Source organism: Chelon labrosus (genome assembly GCF_963514085.1).
Source record: "Chelon labrosus genome assembly, chromosome: 3".
NCBI classification, from domain to species: domain Eukaryota; kingdom Metazoa; phylum Chordata; class Actinopteri; order Mugiliformes; family Mugilidae; genus Chelon; species Chelon labrosus.
In genome coordinates, this window is record NC_140339.1 from 22,034,809 (window position 1) to 22,061,637 (window position 26,829).

Genomic DNA, 26,829 nt, shown 5'->3' on the forward strand with positions numbered 1-26,829 from the left:
TGATACAAACTCTTTGTTTAGATTTTTACATTTTCATTTTAATTTTGTCATGTAAAATCCACATGCATCTTAAATTCCTTAAGTTGAACCCTGAAAGCTAAATTTTCATTTACTTTTTATTGTTTTATAAGTGCATCGACGTCAGCTGTTTAGCATAGATTGACAAAAAGCCATCTGAAGAGAAAACATCTACAATATTTACGAGCTAGTCTCTGATGCATTTAGATATCTCTAAGGTTTTATTCAGTGTTACACTAGCATGTGAAGCCACTGTGACCGGTCACTGTTCCCTGCAATTTGTAGTCAAACAAAAAGACAGATTTCATTAACTTCAACACTTATTAACACTTACTAAAGTACAAAGGCAAAAGATCTTCCATTTGTATTGTGTCAAATAGTATAGGATTGTCCTTCTTCAGCTTAATGTGCTGCATTGAGAGTTATCCTTGACCACTAGTGAAAATACTTTTGATTTTGCATTCGTTTCAAATGTAATGAAAATGTTGTTTCAAATGATATTAGCTTAGCACTTTGAAGGGAAAGCTGAGAATGTATATACTGAACATCTCTTCAAGCTTTTGGCCTACGCTCCTTTTGCTATAATGACACCTGTTCGTGGACCGTGTTGTCCCAGCATGCTCTTACTGTTCCAGAGATTATCTTGTGATGTCAGAAATGCCTGACTCAGTCTCCAAGTGCCCCCATGAATGTTTAATGGGGTTGAGGTCAAGTGACCGTGGAGGAAAGTCCATGCCAGTCAGCACTCCTTGGTCTTTGGTTTTCAAGTGGAGGTGTGCTTGGGCTTATTTTTCCTGCTGTAGCATCAAAATATTTCCACAAAGGTACAAACCTGAAGGTGGAGCATGTGTCCAAGCAAAAACAGCAGCAAAACAGCCCCAGACTTGAATATATCCGCAGCACTATGTCTCACAGTGGAACTGTGGCTCCCTACATACTCATTATACTGCTGGCAGAAATCTCAGCCTGTGATTGTTCAGTAAATGAGTCATCTCTTGTGAAGCCCACCTCAAGGCCTTGTTTCCACTTGTGAGAAGTGGTTTAGAAAACCTTCTCACCTACTAGAGAACCTTCTTTTGACAGTAATATTGCTGATTGGAGTCGTGTTTTCTTTATCTGCAAATTCTGTAGTTGCTTTTCCATCTCTGAGTGTACAAAGTTGGATATATTGATCTGATGGTGGTGTTACCTTTGGTCTTCTTTGTTGTGCTTTGAATACAGCTCAAAGAAATCTGTCCTCTTGTACAAAGGACTTGATACCGCTGATCTAGAAATGATCCAGAATTTATAATATTCTTTTGAATTTACATCCTCAAATGTATGAACGCCTTACTAAGCTTTTTACAAACATCAGTTGTGGAAGAACTGATTGCTTTTCGAGATCTCCACTTTCGCTCTCTGCCCCTTTTCATGTGATTTGCGCAAAGCCTCTTACTCTTGGTGACCTTTTAGATCAACAGGAGGTGCAATTTAAAAAAAAAAAAAAAAAGCAGACATTTCATAATACCAAGATCAATTTACCCTTCCGGTGGTGTGCAGAGCCAAGTCACTTCTGGCAAAGTATATTATCATTTCTCCGTTGAAAACTTGCATTTTGAAATGTCAGCTTTTTATGAATTCAGAAAAGTTAGTTGATTTTTGAATAATTTGTTGATTTTTGAGGCTTTGTTTCTGACCTTTTAAAATACATCGACAGGGGACCAGCACCATGAAAGACTTTGTCTGCCTACAGGTTCAGATTGAAAAACTGGAATCAGATACGGTGTCAAAATCATAACAATGTCGACAAAGATAACTGTGACCCAGAGAGTGATAGATGGTCCCTCTCCAGTTTACTTTATATGGGTGATTCCAATGAAACCAGTGGGAGCTGGGTTGGCATAATACATACAGATCTTAAGCCTCTCAGAACTTCTGATTGAACGTAAATTTTACATTCACAAAACCTGGCAGAGTGAAGTAGCTCAAGGAAAAGCTGACTGTTTGTTCTGTTGAACAGTTTTTAAAGTTCTTGCCCCGTGCTGTCAGGCCATGTATGTCAAAGTGCTAAGCATGTATTACATCTCCCTGATAGGTGGAAGATCTTAACCCCTTTTAACATTGTAAGTCTGTCAAACCCTCAAAAAGACAGCTTTGTCAAGTCATGATTGTTCAAGACTATATCTAAATAATACACTACGTTCTGAGAATTATTAGTGTTTCTCATCCTCGCTCCTGCCCGCACTCCCTGCAAAGAAATCCTCCTCCCAGCAGTAATCTCCCGGTGGAGACATGATCAGTCACAATTACAGTCTTCATTTGATGCAAAAATGTACTCATTTCAGGCAATGACCATTTTGGCTGTTTTCCAACATCAGTATATTTTACAAATAAACTAAATAAAGTGTGAACATCTGTTTTCCATGAAGGGAACTAAGAAGAGATTTGTTGCCACCTGGCAACAATGTATAAGTTATTTACTTTCCCTTTTTTTCTTTGGTTCATGCATGCTTTGTATTATCATGGAATAAGAGCCTTCTCCGAATGAACACTCTGACTATTGTTGCTTTTTGTCTGTTTATGTTGCTTCATACATGGATAGTTTATGTAGTTTAGATGTAGCTTATGTGCTAATTGTATTCATAGTTTGCTGTTTGTTATTGTTGCTTATTCATAAAAATACTAACTCAGTCTTGTTCCAAACTGCCTGTTAATGCATAATATGATTTAGCAAAGTTTCTTTCTTTTTTTTACCTCATGTTATAGGTGATATTGTGAAGTATCGCTGTTTACCCGGATACACACTGGTTGGAAAGGCCGAGCTTATGTGTAAGCTTAATTCCCATTTGCTCTTTGAAGCCCCGCCCCCATCATGTCAAGGTAAGGCTTGGTTCCACTGCTTAACAACATACACCATATATACCATAGAGCAGGTGGACGAGTGAAAGTGTTGATACGTCAAAGTAAATCACATTTTGTTAAATACTTTAACAATGCATGGATAAATGTGCAGCATATGTCTGAGATTTCCCTGGAGTTAGCATGCATGTGCCACAGTACTACATCTTAAAAACTGTTCTTATTATTAACTTATAAACATGTTTCACTTTTCCAAGAACTTATTATTAGCATCCATACATTTGGGGGACTGTCAGAAATTTAAAAAGTCAAAATCAATGCAGCAGAGGTTGAGATATCTTGACGTTTAATTCCACACCAGCTCCAAAAGCGACAGATTCTATACTTTCCATGATGCAGACCTAAGCTGTCTTTTTGTTAGGCCGCCCCAAAGTGTCTTTCTAGGCCTCCAATTTTGTTGGCAAATTTCCCTGCATCACATATATTACACTGCTGAATGCTGAAAATAATGTGATGTGGAAGATTGTTGGAAGTAACCGTAAATCTATAGTCTTAAAAATGTATCTTGGTTCTGAATAGTTTTGATGTTAGTCCTTAAACTAAAATTTAAAATTAGTCAATGCAAGTAGTTGGTGTATATTTATTCGTCTATTACTATTTCCACTATTTTTGAAAAACGAATGGTCTGAGCTAGAAGAGAGGTATGGCTCCTCCGAATAAAGCTTTTATATACACATCTGTGTGCAACGTTGTGTGATTCATGCACTTTCCACCAACACATAAAACCCAGCTGTATATAAGCAGCTCAGCATCCTTCTCACCGGGTGGTCATGTTGGGAAATGTCGGAAATCACTGTCTGAAACACAGGCAGATAGCTTACTAGTAAAAGTTATTAATTTCCACTTCAAACAGTGAAAAGGAATACAATAGTTTCACCCTGTTGGTGCTAATGCAGACAATAACAGTCAAACTATTTTTGTGTTGTGTACTTCCGTACACAATGAGGGCAGCACAGTGGTGTAGTGGTTATCACTGATGCATCACAGCAAGAAGGTTCCTGGGTCGGACCCACTGGTTCGGCCTTTCTGTGCAGAGTTTGCATGTTCTCCCTGTGCCTGCGTGGGTTCTCTCCCGCCATCCAAAGACATACTCATTAGGTTGATTGGGTGATTCTAAATTGGCCGTAGATGTGCATGCGAGCGGAGCGTGAATGGTTGTCTGTCTCTCTGAGGCGGGGGGTAGGCTCCAGTCCCCCCACGTCCCTCCAGAGGACAAGCATTTACAGAAAATTAATGAATGCTGAAGCTGAGTATTATATAAAAATGTATGTTGGACTCTTTGAACTCATCTCCTCATGTAATCCAGCGTATGTTGGACATGTCCATTCAGTAGTGCAGCTGTTTATTGTGAGAAACACATGGAATTTTTGACTTTAAGACTGAGGAGACTTCAGACCAAATGTTGGAAGTGATATCAGCTGCGTTCCATATTTCTACGAGTCAGATGAATATTGATTTGAGTTCCTTCTTTGAGAAAATTGTCCCTCCTACAATTTTGAGTGTTGAAGAGAAGCTCAGTTTTTTCCATCATGTGGAATGAACAGCATTTCCTTTCCATTATAAAGGGAGAAAAAAAAATAAGCCAGTGCTCTTATATAAGAAGAAATGTAACTAAAGTGCTCACCCAAACTACTTGGAGTTTAGCTCCTTTTGTGTTAAATCCTGTTACCTAGACACTTACCACACAGAAAGACCATAGGAGCCCTCCTCTGTCTCGCCTATGCTCAAGGCTAATAAATGGGCACATTATAACGGAAGAGACAATAGGCATGTGGCCTTCACTAGCAACACATTCTGTCTGAATTCAAACGTAACCCCTGCACATGTAAATCACATCCGAAACCGTTGCCAATTCAAATCGCTTGTATAAAACATAAATTCCCAGGCCTACGGATGAGAGAAGCGGGCAGGAAAACAAAAGCTGGAGCTGAGCCTAGAATTGCACAAAACAAAACTTTTCACTTTTTTTGATCTAACCGACTTTGCTTTTGTCTGTTACCCCTCCAGCCCAGTGCCCAGCCAATGAGGAACGCTTTTCATCATCAGGAGTGATATTAAGCCCTGGGTTTCCTAGCAACTATCCCAACAGCCAGACATGCTCCTGGCTGCTACGTATGATTCCAGGTACAGCGAGTGTGTTAAAGAGTTGAGGGCTTTTTATATGTAATGTATTTTTATATTTGTTTAGTGTGTGTGTGTGATCATACAGTGTGAGAGACTGTATGTGTGTATAGGCTGTGACACACCAAGCAGATGGTCAGCTGTAGACCAGCACAGGGCTGTTGGTGAACGTCTGTAACCCTACTTTTGGCGTTTTTTTCTCACTCGGCTGACACTAGTCGGACCCACTTTGCCGCCTTTTTGGCCCATTCGGCATGTTGATTATGTGGTGGAGCGATTGGTGAGAGAGATCCCTCTGATTGGCTATTCAGCTTAGAGAACAAATGCACAAGAAGAGAAATGGAAGTGATGAAAGTAAGCTAGTGGAAAAGTCAAGGATCTTCATCTCGTCCGAACATTTCACTGACTCCATGAACCATCTAGGAACAAATTGTAGACCATCAAATGAACATGATTCTTGTGAGCTTCTCAGATAATCCCAGCTCTTCCATTTAACCATTTTATAACATATTATATATTTTAGATTTATTATATTAAATGCTATTTTGCTATTGCCTGTAGTTTTTGTGGTGTGTTCGAGTGCAACTTCTTGGTCAAGAGAAGCAAGACCACGTTTGGCTTTTGTGGCCAACATATTAGCATGCGGCTGTAAATAACTGTGTCTTATTTTCCAGGTTACACCATCAATATCTATGTCGAGATGTTCCACAGCGAGAAACAGTTTGATGAACTGGAGATTTTTGATGGTACGCAGTGCTTTCCTCCCTTTTTGTGGCGTCTATGCACACTCATTCATCTGCACACACACACACACAGCTTTAACTCATGTTTGTGATAAGTAATAGCATTTAATAAGGCGCACAACACTTCTCATTTGTTGTGTTGGGAATTTACCCCTCGGGACAGTAACGTGTGCAATTTAACTGTGCGTGCATGAGCAGCTTCTATATAAATTAATTTTTAGATGCAACTTGTACAACTATATTGGGTAAATATACCTTGTGTCAAATAACAGTGTTTGGTAATCTTTCTTTTGCTTGAATCTGAATATCAGTTCTTGTGTTCTCAAAGGCCAAAACTTCTGTAAAAACAATAAACTACACACGACTACTTTTTGAAACATGCAATCTGATTTGGAATTCCCAAACAGGGTGAGCATATGCCATATGCCACTAATATTTATATCTCACTCAGTTTTGTCTCTTCACATTTATTTTGCCTGGACCTAAACGCTCTAGCTGCTATGGATGTTGCAGACAGCGATGCCATCATTGTTGAGCAGATGGCTGTGACCGGGGTTGTTTCTGATTTATTGGAGAATTGTTGAACGGAACAAAATGTCACAGGGGGGTTGTAATTTGTATCTTTATGCAGAACATCTGAAGACAACTTTTACTAAAACAATTTGCTATTTGAAAAAGAAAATAGAAGTTAATAGACGACTGGTTTGTCTTTCTGAATGAGGCCAGACCCACTTATGGTTGGATTCAGTTTTTGAATCACCAAACATTAGCTCAGGTGCTCCATTCCAACAATATGCTCCATTGAGAATACATGTACAACAAGTAATCTGGGGGTACTTAGCAGCTTAATGATGCTGTCGCACTCATCTGCCTCATATATTAGAAACAGTAAAACCCATTCAGACTGTAGTATATCGTTCATCTCTGCCTCACATCAAGCTAATATACATCTGGAAGATTTCAAGAATACATGTAAGAGGTCATCTTTGCGATGGCCAAGTATCTTCTCAGCAGACACAACAAAGAAAAAAATTCTATGTTTTATATGAAAGCATATGCACGGCAGCTCTGAACACTCATTCATTTGTTTCACTAGGCTCCTCAGGACAAAGCCCTTTGCTTGTTGCTCTAAGCGGGAACCACTCATCTCAGCTGAACTTCACTTCTAAAACAAACCAGCTCTATCTACGATGGTCCACTGACCACGCAACCAACAAGAGGGGATTCAAGATACGATACTCAGGTACATCAAGTGACTCTCTCTCTTTTTCTGTCATCCTTTTTGCCATCTTATAATGCAAGTGGAATAAAAGTGGAATAAAATGTCAGCTATTTCACCTGCCGTTTGCATCTAGAATATGTAGGAGCCTGGATACGGCGTGTGTTGCACATGTCTTTTTTCCTGTCAGTTACATTCTTTGTGTGTTTTGGATAATAAAATTCATGATTTGATGCATGTCAGGGAGGAGGCGTGCAGCGTGAGATTTAAAGGCAAAGCATCCTACAAAGCATCACGAGGACTGACAACCGTCTCCTCTGCTCTATTGCTGCTCTCACACACAGTACATGTCAACGTATGCATCTTCTCATGTCGAGGAAATCTTTGACTGCATCGGCTTGTATGAATAACCTGAATCACCAGTGCTGTTCTTTTATTGAAAATAATCCATTAAGGCTGGGTGAGAAAGTCATTTAGAAAACATTGTTTGGAATGCATCGGGCTGCCTAAGTCCTAAGGACATTTAGTAACTACGTATATTCATTTTGTTAAACATGCCGCTTGAAATCTAATGATCATTGCTACATTTTCTTTTCATTCTTGCATTCTTAGTGCTTGGGTTAGCTGTAAAATAACCTTGCCGCAATTGTTCTTAATTGTAAGACATTTATCTATCTACTGACCTTCCTGAATGTTTTCATGGCCTTGTCAATTGCATGAACATTCTTCATAGAGATTCACTTTTCTCCCGTTTCTCTGTTTTGTTGTTTTTCTTACTTTAGTGTATAAGGGGGGCCGTTTGTAGAGGCAGTGAATAAGAATGGGAGTTAGTAAGTTTTAGGAGGGTATGAGAAATGGTAGCAATATGAACAATATTTATCCCAGCATATCTTTACAGCACATGGGAGAACACTATTTATTTTTTCACATAAATAAGGAGTTGAATTAGTCAGCTGAAACCAGTATGAATGGAAGCAAAGTATTAATATATGATAACGCTGTTAATGCGTTATAGAGATATCGTTTTCACTCGGATCATAAAACAATGTGGTTTGTGAGACTAAAGGAAGTATAGTAGATAAAATGGTGGTTGGATCAGTTGAAAGAGCCATAGAATTCAGATGAAACTGCATAACAAGGCAGTGAGGCCAGCCGCTGTAGTCTAACCTGACCAGATGCGTTTCAAGTGTAAGCCCAGGTCAAGCTACGCACTCGGCTCTGCTCTCGGTCGAGAGTAGGCTTCAAGAAGCTGAAAGATTTCTGACAAAAACAGGAGCCATTGCTAGGGCAGCTGGATATAGCTAGTGGGGATGTCAGCTGCTTGCTGTATCCAGCCGCGGCATTCAGATGAAACTGCCTATTAAGCGTTGAATAGACGAGTGAAAGCAGAGGCAGACACATGTTTGATGAAGCCATGCAATATTTTCTCTATGCTTAGATGAGAGTAGGATTGAAAGGCCACCTAAACATCAGGTGGCGGCTATGGAATGGTGTCAGGGTTCTTTAGATTCATGGCACAGCCTGATTCCCACCTCACAGTGTGGATTCTGCAGTTCCACGGGTATAACCACCCAACTGAAGTAGATTTCTGTATTCCCTGACTGCTGATTGTCTGAAAATACTGGTTGCTTTACTAAGTGGCCATGGTATGAGTGCTATAAAATAATGCCAGGTGTCCCAGTAGTATGTATCATTCTTTGTCTTTCGATTCTCCACCAGCCATTGGACAATCCTTTCTCTTCCTTCCCGATTATCCCGTCTACTAGGCACAATTCAGACTTTCTCAGTCTATATGACAGGATCTTTTCTCTTCCCCAATTTTCCCACTGGAAAAAAATAAAACATTGTCTGTCTGTCTCTTTATTGTAAAGTATTTAAATATTCTCGGTGTATGAAGTGCCCAGCGTATTTGGGTAATATAAGTTTTCGTCATTCAAATATTGATTTGAAAGCCAAAAGAAAGACATTCAGCTCAAAATATACTTATTGAAGAGATGAAAATGGAAATTACAGAGGGGCTGTGTTGTCCTGGGTGAAGCGGAAATGTCATTCCACCAATGTGAAGCCAAACGGGAGAAGAGCCAAGATCAGGTGAAGCAATGACCACATCGGACAGGAAAAGGAGAGCCAAGCGGCTCATAGTGGTGTGTCCTGCTGCATGTTTAGATTGTTCTCCATGCTTCAGCAGTTCAAGTTTTATACTCTCTCCAAAGACAAAAAATTGCTTCATGTTCATGCTTTATTTTTTGCTTCTTCTGTAGTACCCTTTATCATAGATTTTCAAACCTTTTCACTGACTCAAAAATTGCTCACACTGTAATACCAGTGGAGACACAGATGGTATTTGTTATGCCCTTTATTCAAAATGTCTGGTAATTATTTCATTTTTCTTCCTCTGTCTCTGTCTTTGTTTCTGTGTGTCTCCAGCTGCCTATTGCAGTATTAATGATCCTCCAGCGAATGGCGGTGTGGTCAACCGAACCAAACTTCGTCCGGGTAGCAGACTTCAATTCTTTTGCAACCGTGGTTACCGCCTGGTAGGTTCAAGCAATGCCACCTGCCGGCTCGACTCAAACGGGCTTTACCAGTGGGATACGCCACCACCTTTTTGTCAAGGTAAAGTACATTCCTGATCATCTAAAGCACGATGGAAATAGTTGATATGGATTGAGGAGTTATACGCATCTCTCTTTGTATTGTGGCAGCTGTCTCATGTGGAATACCTCAGTTACCGGGCAACGGCAGCGTCCATGCTTACCAGTATACTGTTGGCAGCCAGGTCACTTACCAATGTAACCATGGTTACCACCTTGACCCAGGTGTTCAGATGACAGCTGTGTGTTTGGAGGAAGGCATCTGGAGTAATGCAGCCTCAGTTCCCAGATGTCTGCGTAAGTGCTCCCATCTATGAGTTAAGGGTAGAGTAGAGTACAAGACAAGTTCTAGAAAGAAGCTTGTTCTGTAACTGAGTGTTGACTTTTCTTTTCCCAAAGTCAAAAGTGGATTTCAAGAGTATGACTAATACATAAAAAGGTTTTACATTTTGAATAAGTCTGTTAGATCTAAATCTAATTTGCGCTTAGCTATTGAAATAGTTGCAGCAATGGGATAGTTTATTAATGCATAATAAAATGAATGATGTGTTGATCACCTTCAGTGATGCAGACATTAAAAAGAATGTCCATTTTTTAATTTGAATTTGCCATGTCTCTTTCCACCGGTGCTGGAAATAAGAATTCATTAGTGTGGAGAAATTGTGAAATATATATTTGTAAAATTTCTAAAAATAATAATAATAAGCAGGATGTCATTTTTTTGGTGTATCGCTCACACACACAATCAACTGTATGAGGCTACATACATTTTTATACGGTGAAAATTGAAAAGGAATTTTAAATGGTCTAGAAAATTAGCTTTCTAATTATGTTACCAAATGTGTTATTCTCTTGTGTTTATATTGTAAAGTTTCTATATTGTAATTGGATTAAATTGTACTTTCCAGCGGTCCACTGCCCAAGCATTGAGGGCAGCTTGTCAGACCACATGACCTACCGCCTGCTCTCTGGTAGGCTAGGAGAGTTTGGTTCTATGGTGATGCTCGAATGCTCAACAGGATACTATTTGGGTGTCGGGCATCGGACTCTCCGTTGCCTTGCCAATGGGACCTGGGAAGGGTCAGACGACCCAGCCACTTGCAAGAGTAAGTACTGATGCACGCATGGACACCATTGTGACTCTCCTGGATTAACAAAGCGGACACTGTAATATTTACCTTTTTCAGTCATTTATGAGTTGTCGAAATAGTTTAACAGTTGTTAAACTTTGAAACACATATTAGAAACACATCTAATAGAGATAGCTTCTTTTGTTTCACGAAAGCCTGAGCTTTTCACTCAGTTTGAGTGGAAACATGGGTATACATAATACTGTCTGCCATAGGTCTAGTATTTTGGATGGTAGGACAGGGATAGCTTAAGAGGGTGCAAGTGTGTGTGTGTGCATTTCCCTTACCGCTTATATTTTTATTTGAGTTGCCAGGCGTGTATGTGTTTCCAAATGCCTTAGGATATTAACCATTGCACACTGCCTTGGGACCATGATAGCTCTTTATAAACAGAATGCAGCCTGTGCTTCCTAAATGGGGTTTATATGTTGGCAGCAGTGAAAGACTGTCTTTTCAAATAGAGTCTCATTCTGCAACATGCCTTTGCTGCTTATTTCATAAAGAGAAGCTAAGAGAGAACATTGTGACTTTGAAAACTTTCAAATAGGCTACGGAATGTCTTAGTGTTGCATAATATATGACATGCCAATGAAAAAAAGTGTAATGTGTACACTTGAGAAGTTAAAAAAAATGATTAAAAATTGAAATCTATTTTACACTTTGCCAGTAGTTTTAAAACTTTACGCAGTATTTGAGCTGACCTACCTAACATTGCAGCAGCACTGAAAGATTTGGCAATGCTACAGAGGTGTCTATTCTTCAAGTTGCCTTGTGATTTGAAAACAGTGTCTCCAAGGATATTAAGGAAAAATGACCCTGCATCTTCTGACATAAATCTAATTCAGCCAGGTATTGTATTGGGAAACAAAACATACCGTGTTAAAACTCAGTTTGACAGCCTTGTAATGTTTTATTCATCCTTCCAAACATTATGACTACATAACGCACTTCATATTCCGAGTTTTGTAAAACATTGTACTAGTGGCCTAATAATTTTAATATAAAATTTTCTGTGTCTTTCTATAATGACTTACTGTTTTTATTTTTTTATTAAGTCATCTCCTGTGGGGAACTTCCATCTCCACCCTTTGGCACCAAACTGGGAACATTGACCACATTCGGAGCAACTGCAATCTTTATGTGTAACCATGGTTACACATTGGTGGGGTCACATGTCAGGGAGTGCGGGGCTAATGGGCTGTGGAGTGGTGCGGAGACCAGATGTCTAGGTAAGGTTCAGTAAATACAGTGATACAGTGTGCATGGCATTGTCTGTCCTGGATCCCTTTGGAATATAAATGAACAATCTGATTAGTAATAAAAGTATATCCAACACGCTGGAATAATTAAAACAGAAAAGAGGGAGCAGCTATGCTAGTGAGCTGCCAGAGGAGTCCAGTCTGGTCAGTGTATACCAACTATCAGTCAGCTGTACTTTCCAGTCCATATAACACAGACATGTACATCTAAACATGTAACAATGGAATACAGATTTAAAGGCCAGTGTGTACACAATATAATATACAAGCTCATAGTGTGATAGAATATCTTTGAATTTGTTTCCCAGAAGCAGTGGTATCACTCTACATAACTCTGCACATCTAAGCTGTGTGTATGAATTAAATCAAGGACTTTTTTTTATAAAGGCTTCATTTCCAATGGAAATGTGTGAATGTACATGTTATTCTTCCTCTTTATTCATACGTGGTATTTCTATGATAGTAAGTCAGCTTTGGGGTAACATGCGTGAAAAGCAGTCTTGTGCAGAATGCACACGTTCACACTGAAGTTGAAGGTATGAATCAAGGTGTGTCCACATTTTCAAACACGGGCAGGTAAATTAAATGGCAAAAGGTCCTGTTTTTATATAGCTATATAGCTATGTGGACAACCTGCTTTACCTACTGAGCCACGGCAGCCCCATGACTTACACTTTGAAATGGGCATTTTATGTGGTAAAGGGCCAGTTATCTGTACTGCATTTGTTGACAAAGACTGGGCTAGGACTGAAGGACTGAAGCTATGTAAAGAGATGCAGGAATGCTTCAAAATTAAAACACTATATATAATACTTAATACTCTCTTTATTTCTATGGCACTGATATTGATGCACAATAAATCACAACTGACTTCAGGACAAACCTCAGACATGTCTACTGGTGGTATTCGCAATTAAAGAAATATATAATTTATATTGTAGAAATATTTGAACTCTTTTAACAGTTTTCTCTACTGAGTTTTCAAATATAATCAATGGTCCAGATGTTTTTCCAGCATTAATTATCATTTGAGAGAAATACTATATTAAATGCCAGATCGTTTAAAAAAAATAAAAAATCACTGGGCCTCAGTCAGTGGCTTTATGAGGCACAGAAACACGAAGGGAGGGATTAACTGTGAAATGCGGGGTGATTGGTCTCTTAACAGTGGAAATGGTATTGAATACAATCCGATGATTCTCCACACCTCAGTTCTCAAGATGTGTCCTGCAATTTATGTGCTTAGGTTTTAGGAAATCATGAAAGGATGTGGTACTTCAAGGCCAATTAGAGAACGCAGAGAAATCGTTTAAATGTGCAGATTTTTACAGACCCTTCTGTAATTGCTGCATGGTTAGGACTGAAGTCTTTGAGCATTGATTTGCAGATGCACTGATGACTTCACCCGGCAGACGTGTGGGAGCTCTAGTATTGAAATAGCTCCTCTTTATCATTTGGCAACTGCTGGGATACGCAACAGTAGCAAGGATGCATTTTAAAGTCAGAGCGCTGGAAACTCTGAACCAGACTTCAAAGCCCAGTTTAAGTTGAGTTTAAGTAGTTTTTACCTTTTAAAGTTTTAATATATGCCATTCTGTCTCTTCCAGCTGGTCACTGTGACTCTCCAGACCCTATAGTGAATGGCCACATTAGTGGAGATGGCTCGAGTTATCGTGACACAGTGGTGTACCAGTGCATGTTAGGATATCGCCTAATCGGCACATCAGTCAGAATCTGCCAGCAAGACCATCGATGGTCTGGAACAACCCCTGTCTGCGTCCGTAAGTACTTCATTATACGACTAGTACTGGACTGTACCCATGGTGTGCGATCATTTGCTGATTATAAGTGTGAAATGCTAAAAGATACTCCTATCAATAAAGCAAACTAACCCACATATAGCCTCTGAAGGAATCACACGTATTCTTTTAATGTCTAAATTGTTCTTTTAATAACTATTCCTTCATGTTCCCAAAAAAGTTGAAAGTATCACAAAATATCAAGCGGGGAAAGAAACATAATTCTACACATAATACTTTTTTCCACACCTCAAGTTTCTCATCATACTTCTCTCAAACCCCTCTACTCCCTCAGCCATTACTTGTGGTCACCCAGGCAACCCAGCCAATGGGCGGACCAACGGCAGCGAATTCAACCTCAATGATGTAGTCAACTTCACCTGCAACAGAGGTTACATCCTCAGTGGAAACGCTCGTGCTCAGTGTCGACTCAATGGACAGTGGAGCAGCCCCCTGCCTGTCTGCAAAGGTCATACTCATTTATTATATATTGTATATCCCTGTAAATGCTGCAATCTGTTGAATTGTCAGATTATTTAGGAAGGGATGGCGTACTTTTTGTCTTCTTTTATGGCTCTGGCTGTGGAAGCATATTGTATTATTGTGGTTAGATGACTGTGATGGAGATGTCCAGTGTCTCCACCGTGATATTCACTTTAAAATAATTATATTGAGATAACACTCCTTAGAACATTACATTTGGCAAGCAAAAACACAACCAAATGTAATAAAGGTCACTATGGCAAAAACAATTCTCCAAGAGTACAAAACCAAACATTTTAGGATGGATTCAGCATTTGTTGGCTGGATGTGCTTCCAGTAGCATTATGTGAATAGTTTTTAGCCAAATCTGCTGCCAGCAGACTGTAAAACTGAGAACTGAACAACTGTAGCGTTAAAAACACTCGCACCATTTTACCACTGAGCTGAATTCAGCCACAATCAGTGTGGTGTGCATGTGTGTCTCCAAATAAACTGACAGATTCATACATGCACACACGCAGCTGGGTACATGTCCAGAGACACGTTCTTATCCTCTGCTAACCATGCGTGGTCGTTACACTGCAGTCCTCTCTGGACCTCTGGTAGTGTAACGGTTATGATACACTGAAACACACACACACACACACACACACACACACACACAGAGGCATTTTGCACAGTCATGAGACCAGATCGATAAAACGTAGTTGCTCACATGGGTTTCCCATTAAAGGGATTCATCTTAGCTTGCTTTCTCGCGTCCTCCGTCTCCCTCACTTTCATATCCCTGTCTCCCTCTCGCTCCCTCGCAGCAGCAGCTGTCAATTACGAGACCGAAACTTTCTTTGTTCCCAGAGGGTGTCATACACACACACTTATAGCCATCTCCCCCATGGACCTGAATTTGAGTGAATGTCAGTCTCCCCTGTGACATGTGGAAAATCAAACTCCACTCCTGCTGGACTGGCATTCACCCAGAGAGGAGAAAGAGAGTGAAGGGTTCAACGGAGAAAGTAAAGCACTCCAGAAAACAGAGTAGGATGCAATTAAAGATCAGCATAGAGAAGAAAGCAGCTCATCAAAGACAATCTGAATTTCTAACACCGTGATTCAGGATTTAGGCTCGGACCCCATCTTGTTGTATGTTGGTTGCTTTTTAAAGTTTCAGCTTTTTAATATCGTTGGTGCCATTCTGGTTTTGACTCATGCAAAATTAAATTTTTAGCATCAAAATCTTAATTTGCTACTCACTTTAAAGTAAACTGGTGATATGGTATTATAAAGGTAATCGTGACTTAATGAATGACAGAGAGATTCTGGACACAGCTGTTATTCAAGCTGTTATGGCTGTCACGTTATAGTCATCCTTCTCTTCCACCTTAACAGAGTGACAAAAATCATTCCTGTACATATAAACACTTTAGATTCTAATCATTTCTTCTGCTCTCTTGCGCAGTGGTGAATTGTTCAGACCCTGGCCATGTGGAAAATGGCGTGCGCCAGTCAGGCCTCCATTACCCAGAAATCTTCAGCTATGGAGTAACCGTGGCAATCCACTGCAAACGAGGCTTCTACCTTTTGGGCTCTGCACTCCTCACATGCCAGCATGATGGACTGTGGGACCGGCCAACCCCTCGATGCCTAGGTACGGATGGACAAATGTACTGTAGGTTGTTTCAGAACTATCGGCACCGAGAGAAACAGTGGCAGCGCAGGTTTAGAAGACAAATGAAACATAAGCAGAGGAAGAACGACAGTCAGAGGCCCATAATGAAAATCTTTGTCTTATTATGAAGTTCTTGGAGTCCTGCAGAAATATCTCTACAGAAAAATTGACGCAGGCAGGTGGATTTGTTTTTATTTCCCCTCGTATTTGTCAGGAAAATCCATTTGAAGAATGAAATGCCATGAGGACCCGGTGGAAGGAGGATGAGGAGCGAATGAGAAACTGTGAGAATAGGAGAGGGTTCAAGAGAGAAAATGGGAAGGAATTAATCATGAAAAGGGCGAGAGCATGAAAGAAGGAGGCTTAAAGGTTTGAGCATGTTTGCGTGTATGTGTGTGTGTGTAGCCAAAAAAGTGAGCATGTGTCTCTTAAGGCAATATGTGTTCTTGTTAGGGAGCTACCAAGGCTGATAGAAATATAGAGATTAAACTGGAGCGCGATAGAGAGAAGGAGATGAAGAGAAAAACACAAAGAGGCGAACAGAACCGCAGAGCAAGGACACAGGAACAGAGAGGCAGAGATGAGGAATCAGACAGGCGGGAAGAGGCGGGAAGGGGCACACACACAGTGCTGAGACACTTGTGTCTGTGCAACAGGCATTACATTCCAGAAACAAGGTCTTATCTGAGAATTGGGGGGAGATGGGTGATGACTGAGGGGCAAGGAGAGGATGGCGTAATACAATTTGGGGGTAAGGGGCGATATCGGAGAACAAGTCATTTGGCAGAAATGGAAAATCGAGAGCGGTTTCATATCTGTGTTCTCCAGAAACCTGTGCTCCGTAAAAACATAGATTTCTCCAAAATTGAAGAAAAAAAATTTGGCTTTTTTCACGGACGTCTGTTGCTTTGACACTGTGGAACAATTTCTGCTACTTTTCTACAAAGGGGAGAGAGATAGAGGCTCTTTCTATGTTTTCTAGCTAAAGCGAATTTAATCTGAGATGAGTTATTGGTTTTCTCTCTCTCGCTCTCTTTCTCAGGCAATTCAATTAAACTCAATAGATGTAAGCTTCACAGGCAAGAGTCTATACAGCAAAAACAAAGCAAGTCTAATTATCTACCTACGTACAAGTTATGGTGTATAGTTGCGATAAGGATAATAAGCACATATCTAATGGCCTAATGGTTGAGGCGCATACAGCACAACCCCTGTGTCCTTGGTCTTCTGTTTCTATCTACCCTTTGTACGTCGCATATACTTCTCTCTCTCTTCCCACGTTTGACACCTACCTTAGTTTCCGTCTTTATTCCCTGTTTGAGTATTTTGACGCAAAAACAACAAATACTTAATCCCACCCCCATCCCTCGCCATCACTCCCTACCTCCAGCTGTCTCCTGCAATGACCCAGCTGCACCACCTAATGCAGCAGTATCTGAAATCCATAGTTGGATGCAATCACACGCACACACACACACACACACTAACCCGCTCTTTTCTCTTTTAATCTCTCACTGTGTCTGTAGCTATTTCCTGTGGTGACCCTGGTGTACCCCCTAATGCAGTAGTATCTGGAACCCACAGTTGGACATACGGTTCAGTACTGCAGTACTCCTGTCTGCCTGGTGGGGTGCTGGTGGGCAATGTCACGCGGCACTGTCAGGAGGATGGAACATGGAGTGGACCACCATCGTACTGTACTGGTAAAGGCAACCACTAGATAAAGTTGCATGCATGATTGATGATTTTCAACTGATAGAGAATTGATAGTAAGTAACGAAGTCATGCATTTTTTGGGGAGCACGTAGCCTAAGGATGCAGCATGGGAAGAAGGCAAGCCATTGGAGGCAGTGTGATGCTTTGAGAAATGTTTTACTGGGAAACCTTGGGCCCCTTTCATGGAAACGGTATTCTTTGGTGGGTGTGGCCTCTTTCATCAGGATAATGCTGGAAATGAAACTAGATTGTAAGTGAGCATTAGATTAAACTGCTTGAGCTGTCAGGAAATAGTATCATCCCACCTGGCATAACAAGTGTGAATCATACCACACGGGCATGTCCGTGTGAAGATGTCTTTTCTTTTGCTTCAGCATTACATACTGTGTGATGTCACCAGTGGTCTATACTGCGCTACTAAGTAGAACTGACAGGTACTTATGATTGACAGGCAGGGTCCTTGTGTGTTACAGAAATATTCAGTTCTTCTGCAGGATTTGCTTTTGATTTTATATCAGTAGCTGTGATGGTAATGTGTTCAGATAATGGCAGCAGTTGACTGTCAGCCATAAAATTTAAAACACCCAATCTGTTCCAGGACTAAATTTAACTGTTTTCCTAGTTTGAGACATAAACAGAAGCTTATGAAATAATTCACCATTTGATGAGCTTGCTAATTATCTCAAGAAAATAGTGTATGTCTTTATTATTATCAGTCAAGTTATTATCAAGTTACAAAAGCTAATTTCAGAAACGGTAAATCCTACTATATTGTATGTTAATATATCAAACTGTGTGTAACCAGGCTGTAAAAAACAGGGAGGAGTCTGAAGGTGGAGTCCTGGCTTACTACTCAGGTTGTAAATGCTGCTCTACAGCAGGCTTACGCAGATCCCACAACACTACAGCTGATCATTTCCAAACTCAGCATCAACTGTCTCAACAGCTCAAATGCAATAAGCTTACTCTGTTGGCCTCAAAACAGAACACTCAGCAGGGCAGGATCCGTCCTGCAGCTGAAGACCTTATTGAGATGCAAGACGCTGCATTTGGAGCTGTACCCTGTTAGACTCACAAATCCTTACCGATGGAATTTAAGCCGCTAAAATTGTGACACGCTTAGTGCTTTTAATGCGAGAACAATCTGGTATAGCCTGAATTCAAAGTGTAGTTCAACAGATTCTGCGTGTCTTGCCTGTGTGCATGCATGTGTGTGTGTCGCTTTTTATGAACGACTGAGTTGGAAAACTGTTGTAATTTCTGCAGTGCAAATTATTTTTAGTTAATGTTGTTGACCTTTAGCATGAATTCATGCTTATATTTTCAGCATGGTGGTCCCAGACAGAGACAACGTCCTAACCCTGTATTTTATACCATTAGTTGCACAAAATCACTAAAATCTATTAGCAGACTAATGGGCCTGAGCTTATGCAGCTATTGACTTACATTAGTTGAATCAAATATATTTGGATTAGCTGTGCAAATTGATGTAGTGAGTGTTTCTGTGTGTCTGATCAGTCCAGGACTGCATGGGGCGTCCTTGATTGTTTCAGTGGTGTCCATGTGTTAGCTGTCGGTGCTTTCACTACATTAACTTTATGTTTCCTTCTCGCTATAGGTGTAAGTGCCGGAATCTGTGGAGACCCAGGGATCCCTCCCCATGGTGCCCGTCTTGGAGGGGAAGAATTTAAAACCAAGAGCCTTCTGCGTTTTAGCTGCGAGGCAGGATACAACCTGATTGGCTCTGCTGAGAGGACCTGCCTTCACAATGGCACCTGGAGCGGCACACAGCCTGTCTGTCAAGGTGGGAAATGTGGCAGTGAGCGTCAACATGACCCTTGTGAAAATATGACTCTTGATTGATTTAGATCCATTAGAAAATCATTAGACACCGAAACAGCTTACAGCTTAAAGACATTATTTTCTGTTTTATTTTTATTTTATTTTCAGCACTTTGATTTGTACATCTGAAAGTAATGATCTCACCCCAAGCCAAAACAGATATTTATGTGCTGTTGTACACTGTGTTCTATTTATAAGGACCTTCTATTGACCCTGTTTTATAGTAAAAGGGAGCCACTCACTATATGCAAGGAATCTGGATGTGACAGCCTAACAGATGCTGAACTGTCTGTTTTAAAACCATCATTTTGATAGCAAGTCATCCCTGTCTCATTTGAAGTTACCTTTGGGTCCCAACCCAGATTCTATAAAACACAGCTGTTAAAATAAACATTGCTATAAATTGAGCCAGTTCAGATTTTGTATAAACCCACAGCGCAGTTTTGGCATACAGACAGTATAAATTAAAATAAATAAATATGCATATAAATCATCTCAACCAGTAAAGTTGAAAAGCTCAATCTCTTCTTTGGAGACTAAGGTAGCATTAGATGTATTGGCACAGTAATCAAACTAATAAATTATCAAACATAATTTAAAGCACATTATATAGGTCTCGTATAGCAGTCTGAGTTGATAATTGATGAGAACAGTGAGCCACACAACATAGGTGACCATTTTTGCAATATCATCTAGCTCTGACACAACACACAACCGTTATACTAAATATCAGACACGGAAACCACACACATGGTAAGAAGAAAAAGAACAGCAATTGAGCTTGGTCACATTGATTTATGCACTTTGCTTCTCAATTACATTTACTTGGTACATTTGATAACTAAATGCCATTTATTTTGTTCAATAATTTGTACTGAAAACATTACTACTTAGAAAATCAGAATGAATGCAAACCCGTAACGTGGTTTTTCTATATGCCAGATAAAGTTGGGTGAAATCTTAAAACTAGAACTTCAAAGCACAGGACTAAGAGCTGTAATGATGTCAAGCCAAGCAGGCAGACAGTGAAGCTGAGACTGGATTACAGACAAGCTCCAAATTTTACTCTGTCTGAATGTATAGAAAAACTAACATTGACATTTAGCCCTCTAGCCCTCTAGCATTACACACACAAACAAAACCAGAGAGGTGTGTGTGGGTGTGTGTCTGTGTGTGTGCCAACGTCTATGACTGTGTACTGCTAATTATTTATGTCTGCCTACAGTTGTTTTTCATTAAGCTAATAGTGGTTAAAAGCTGATTCAGAAAGGGTGAGACATCTATCACTGGGATACGAACACAAAGAAATCCATACACACTTCCAGACGAACACACACACATACAGTACAAACTGTTCCTAACAATACATACACTAACACACACAGACAAAAACACTATGCTAGTGTAGATACACACAGCTTTGCACATGCTCCACCTTACTCACTCTGACACACACACACACCCTCTCTTGCTCTGAGCTTTTAAGGGTTCTAACTAATGAATCCCATCAACGGGCGTTTGACTGTTAAAGGCTGTCGGCTGTCATGATCTTATTAGTGAAATGTGCTGCGGTCGGTCGCTAATTCCTATCAGTTCTGTTAATGTGCTGTGCCAGCAAACTAAAGATCGATGGATCGCTAGTTTAGAGCAGAGCCTTTGCTGTCGGCGTTCATGTGAACTCCCTTGACACTTGTATCACAGTCTACCAGAGCAGCTCAAAAAGCAAAGACTGGTCCAAAAAACTATGCTTGAAGACATATTTGAGAAGGACTTATTCCAACAAAACAGAAAGGAAACCCTCAGATTCATTATGAGAACAAGGGTTTTAGGACATAAGCTTTGATAGAGAGACTGTGAAAATGAACACCTGCGTGTCTCACTGAATGCTGCAATGTCAAGCATACAGCCAGTATCAAATTATAAATATGAATTCTCTATGCACTCGTCGCTGAGACTTTGTTCTCTCCAAGACATTGTCTACCAGTACTGGCCACTCTACCTCAAGGACATATTTTATGTTATTTCTAGCTGGCTGTGGTGATAATCTCAAATATTGCAGCCCACAGCTGATCAGCCTTGAGTGACAGCAAGACAGTACTACTCACATTAGTATTATCGCTGTGGTTAATCATCGCTGATTGGCTTTTCCTCACTTTTCAGCTGTATCCTGTGGTAATCCTGGCACCCCGGCCCACAGCAGAATTGTCTTCAGCGATGGCATCACCTTCGGCAGCTCAGTGGCTTATGCATGCTGGGAAGGCTTCAAAACATCAGGCCTGACCACAAGACACTGCACGACAAATGGGACATGGACAGGACAACCACCAGACTGCACTGGTAGGATGGGTTTAACATTATTACCATTTGTCTTCATCCTTAGTTCTAAAAACACCTCTGTAGCTATTATTATGATAAACTACCAAGGGCTGAGCTAGCTTCATTATCCCTAGAAATACTGCTGAAAGCGATGTCTACGATGTTGAATGCATAGCAGTGTTTTGGTAGTAAAGGATTCAAGAGTAATATAAATTGTGCATGGGCTGGACAGCCATGCTGCTGTGCAGGTTCAGGACTGTGCAAGGTTAAGTTGATTGTGTCTGAGGCTTTAACTTGTATATTCAAACAGGCAGACAGGCATTTGGGGAAGAGGAGAAGAAAAAGGTGGGAGGTAGATGAAATGAAGCAGGGATGTGTTTCAGGGAAGTCAAGGAAGGCAGCCTGTGAGCAAGCTGAGTAGGAGGTGGAGAAACGGTTTTTCAGACTGTACTGTAGTTATAGTAAAAAAGATTAGATAAGATTAGTGGTTCTAGAAATCTATTTGCACTCTTTGTGCACTAATGTACTGCTCTAAGCTTAGTGGAACAACGCCATCTGACAGACGGAAACTGTACATACTACATTCATGACTTTTACCTTTACTTCCTCTAGTGATCAGTTGCGGGGACCCTGGGCCTGTTGGCAATGGCATCTATCTAGGAAGTGAGTTTAACTTCAACCACACAGTGACCTACCGCTGCAACCCCGGTCATCTGATAGAACCACCAGGATTTGGACACAGCGTTCTGCGCTGCACTAAAGATGGAACCTGGAACCAAACCAAACCCAGCTGTAGAGGTATGAGGAGCTGATACTTCATAGTACTCCCTCTATAGTATTTCTGCAAAATAATATTCCATTTTGAGGCCAGGGTTAGTTAAATATAGAGTCTGCAATGTTGGATTGACAGGTCCTTTTGTGACATACTCGCTCTTGAAAATAGATTTGATCAGTTTCACTTGACCCAGATAATGTTACTTCTTATGAGACTCGTAGGGTTTGTGTTCTAAAAAAGAGACGTTTATCTGTTTCAACAGACCCTAACCACATGAGCATACCTTAAATCTGTTTATTGATAGAAATATTTAAGATCAGCAACATAGCATTTTAATAGCAGCATTGCTTGAAAAAAGGTAAACATGATACAACAAGCATAGATTTAAGTAGATTGCATTGAGCTTGCAAGCCTGGAGTACTGACACCATTGAACAATGCTTCCTTATAAATAAATTTAACTTGACTTGATTGATCAGAAAGGGCAGGAAATGTATTATAATGTTAAGTGAAGAAGTCATTAAAGTATTTCAAGAGAATGACTCAGTAAAGAGTATATATACAGGAGTTCTGTTATGTTACACACTATAATAATACACCTTACAGAACATTGACTGGAAATGGAAAATTTGTTAAGTTACAGTGTGACATAAGTTATCTAATAACAAGGGTGAAGGTGGTTATTTGTATAGAGCTGTGCAATCACACCAGAAAAAAACACCCACAATAACAAGACAACTTCAGCAAGAAAAATAGTATTTCATTGTAAGCTGGCATTATAAATAATAGACTGTGACCTCAACAATACACTAGAATGGGAAGATTAGGCAAAGAGAAGATTAACATTGCTCCTTACAAAAGCAGAGTGTTAAATCAGGGTTTATTTTCAAAAACCTCTCTGTGTTCCCGCAAACACAAAGGAAGGTATAAAAAAGAATGCATTAAAATAAAATGAGTCAGACCTTTACAACAGCCCATATTTAGTGTTTAGACTATGATACTCAACAACAGTAAAAGGGAATGTTTCCTGAGATCCTCCCTGCCATTTCTTCCCACAAACAGAAAACCTCCTGCTGGCTCCTGCAGCTGCAGAAGCTTTGAACCGAGATGAAAAAACTGAGAAAGCCGGCAGAGGAGCTTCTGAGAGGGAAACAGAGAGAGATGCAGAGAGGGGAAAACAGAGAAGTTTTGATACTGTAGGTGATAGGGAGTGAGACAGGGGCAACAAATTTAAGGGTGAAATTTACAGGAAGAATAGGAAAGAAGGGATAAGAGCAAGCCCCCTATTTCTTTCTTTTTCTCTTTGCCCTCCTTCACAGCTCGCTTTTCCTCTTTAGGTTCTACTTCTACCTCAGTGTTTATTTGATATTGTTTTGGGAAAACACATTTTTCATGCACAGACACACTGAAACATTTTGAACGAGGGAGCTGTTACTTATGCAAACTATAGCTTGCCAGGAAACATTAATCAAGTCAGACTTGCAGCTGTCCATCACTGTACCAGCTGTGGCCCTAGTTCTTGCGGTGTGTCCTGCACTGTTGGCACTAGCTGGACCTCTGTCAATGGCTATTCGACCGATTGAACATGTTAAATCAGTTGTGGGGGCCATCAGTGAGAGAGCTCGCTCTGACTGGCTGATCAGCTTAGCGAACCAATGCAAGAGAATTCAAAAAACAAAGCAAAAGACAAAGTCAAGGGGGAACACACACATAAGGCTTTTTTTTTTTTTTTTATCTTGATCTCATCTGAACACAATTTTTTTTTTTACACCGGACAAGCTCTGCATAATGCTTTTTATATCCACCGCCATAGCTCTTCTAGTTTCCCTTTCGCAATGACCTCCACCTGCTGTTCTGTTATTTATTTCCTCTCAAGCATGAACAGAACACACACATGCAAATAGGCTGTAATCTTTGCTCTGTGTTCAAGTGCAAGTTGAACACAGAGCAAAGGAAAAAAAAATAAAAAAAAACCTTTAGCCCCAGACACAGGCGACGTGAGGCGACAGCACATTCAGCCTTTGTCGCCGCTAGTTCTCTGACGCCAGTTTTGTATGTCTGGGCCTTTACAATGAGGGAGAGACTGACTGAGTGAGCAAAGCAATGATGAGGAGTGAACAGGAGGGAGGGAAAGAGAGGAAGGAGGAAGAATCGAAGGGATGAGGTGGTGTAGCGAAAGAAAACATTAGATCAGCACAGAGCCAGACACAAAACACACAATGAGTAATGCAGAGATTAGGAAAGAAAGAAAATGGGAGGTGAAAAAAGAGAGTGAAGCAAGTGAATGAAAAAGGTAAAATGTGATGAGCCATCACTGGGGCTAAGAGCAGAAAGCAAAAGAGAAGCAAGTGAGAGAGGAAGCAAGTGATGGAAAAAACAAAGAGAGGCAAATCAATACCTGCCCCCAAACCTGTAAACACACAGTGAGAAAAGGGATTAAGCCCATAAAATGTGTTGGCTGGGTGAATTGCGCCAAGAGAGATACGCCTAAAAGACAAAGGGAGGGAGGGAGAGGCAGTAATGATGTGAGAAGGAGACCAGGAAAGCAGGGGAAGAAGATAAAAGAGGACTGGGGCTAAGACAGAAGGACGAGGAAGAGGGGTGGAGGAGGGAGAGAGAGAAAAAAGTAAGCAGACTGAAAGGGGGGCAGGAGACCAAAGTGTAAGAGCGAACGCAGTGTGGAGACGTGAGAGGAAACATGATAGGAGGGGGGGACAGGGAATGGAGTCAGTGATCGCTGTGGCTGAGAGAAGAGCAGGCGGCGTCAGAAAGTAGGGATGAGAGTTCTTCCTCTGGATTGCGAGGCCACCCCAGTCTGTTCACAACAAGGGAAAGCCACAAATAAAAGAGTTCAGAAACCTTCAATTACAGGCACAAGTGTTCTTTGGGCATCAGAGACCAGCAGAAATATTGGTGTGGAATATTAACTGCTGAAGTCAATAAGAGTGTGTTCCACTATTTTTAGACTGCCCAGGTTTGTTCCCTAACAACAAAGTTGTTTCAGGGAAAAAAAGGAAAAAAAACTCATTCAGTGATTAATTTTAGCTGCTGGCCGGCCACTAGCTATTGTTCCTGGAGTCAGGCAGCAATGAAATGATGAACTACATGCTTTAAGAAACTGGCATTGACTTGTGTGCAGGTTTTTTTTTAATGGGTCCGGCAACGAGAAGAACACATTGTAGAACAGAGGGAAATAATATGGGGAAATGAAACACTTTCTTAGAAGGCTGGAAGGATGACTTCTGAGAGATGCAAAGCATTCTTCGGGACACTGCTGACATACAAAGACAGAATTAGTCAGCTGATTAACTTGCTGCAAGCAGCTGCGGTTGCCTAGGAATGGCCACGTTACAAGCGAAAGATACATATTCTTCTGTAGTTCAAAATTTTTTTTTTGTTAATTCCTCTTTGATTCTGCATCCCAAAGAGTGACCACACTTCAATAGAAACAGAAAAGAGACAAGTACAAAGAAAAATAAGAGAAATCAAGAGGGCAAGAGAGTAGCTAAATAGATCACAGAAAAATGTAATGTTTAAGCACAGAGAGAATGAAGATGTCCATATGGTGTATAGTGTTACTGTTGATGTCATACATAACTGCTATCTGTACGTAAATGTACTGTTCATTTCATGAGCTTTATGTGCTTGTTGCTGTGCCTTCTGTCCATACACGATGTATGTGTTGTTTGTGCGTCTGCCTCTCTCTCTCTCTCTCTGTGTATGCGTGTGTGCACAGTATATCATCATAGCAAAGTGAATGGAGCATGAAACCATCTGTCTCCTGGTTAGATGAGAATTACACTGACTTTATTAGATGTTTGAAACCATGCAGATGGTTATCATTATCTTTGGGAGTTTGGCACATGCACACACCGAGATGTTTATCAGGGTGTAATGAAGTTATATCCACAGACATCCGAGCGAGCGAAATACCCTTGCATGTGTGAACACGCGCGGCTAGTTTCTGCGGATCTTTAAAAGATGCGTTGAACTCACCGTGTGTGAATTCTGTGTTATCAAATGATCACACACACTCAATACTGAACCTGATAGCTGACAGATTTTTAATTTACACCAATCAGCCTGATCTTCTTGACGATTGGCTATCACATTGGTTATGTGAAGTTTAAAAATAATCTTTGTTTGCACTAGCTGGTAGTTAAGTGTGCACGGAGGATCACCAACTGTAGCTTCTCTACAATCGAGGACATCAAGAGATGCAGAAAAAGTGGTGCCAGTTTCAATGAAGAT

The 26,829-nt window shown here is 40.5% G+C and overlaps 1 protein-coding gene across 1 annotated transcript in view; it reads left to right on the forward strand.

The window, feature by feature from the left end:
• The window catches only part of LOC311485387 (CUB and sushi domain-containing protein 1-like), a 285,694-nt gene that overhangs the window by 240,421 nt on the left and 18,444 nt on the right, over positions 1 to 26,829 (forward strand). Inside the window, exons 47-61 of the mRNA XM_084540754.1 lie at positions 2,764 to 2,877; positions 4,924 to 5,040; positions 5,712 to 5,783; positions 6,877 to 7,023; positions 9,427 to 9,615; positions 9,705 to 9,890; positions 10,502 to 10,699; positions 11,779 to 11,952; positions 13,590 to 13,763; positions 14,077 to 14,250; positions 15,721 to 15,909; positions 17,457 to 17,633; positions 19,265 to 19,450; positions 21,649 to 21,825; positions 22,417 to 22,602. Of these exons, the coding sequence (XP_084396880.1) occupies positions 2,764 to 2,877; positions 4,924 to 5,040; positions 5,712 to 5,783; positions 6,877 to 7,023; positions 9,427 to 9,615; positions 9,705 to 9,890; positions 10,502 to 10,699; positions 11,779 to 11,952; positions 13,590 to 13,763; positions 14,077 to 14,250; positions 15,721 to 15,909; positions 17,457 to 17,633; positions 19,265 to 19,450; positions 21,649 to 21,825; positions 22,417 to 22,602 (2,460 nt within the window). The remainder of the gene's footprint in view (positions 1 to 2,763; positions 2,878 to 4,923; positions 5,041 to 5,711; positions 5,784 to 6,876; positions 7,024 to 9,426; positions 9,616 to 9,704; positions 9,891 to 10,501; positions 10,700 to 11,778; positions 11,953 to 13,589; positions 13,764 to 14,076; positions 14,251 to 15,720; positions 15,910 to 17,456; positions 17,634 to 19,264; positions 19,451 to 21,648; positions 21,826 to 22,416; positions 22,603 to 26,829) is intronic.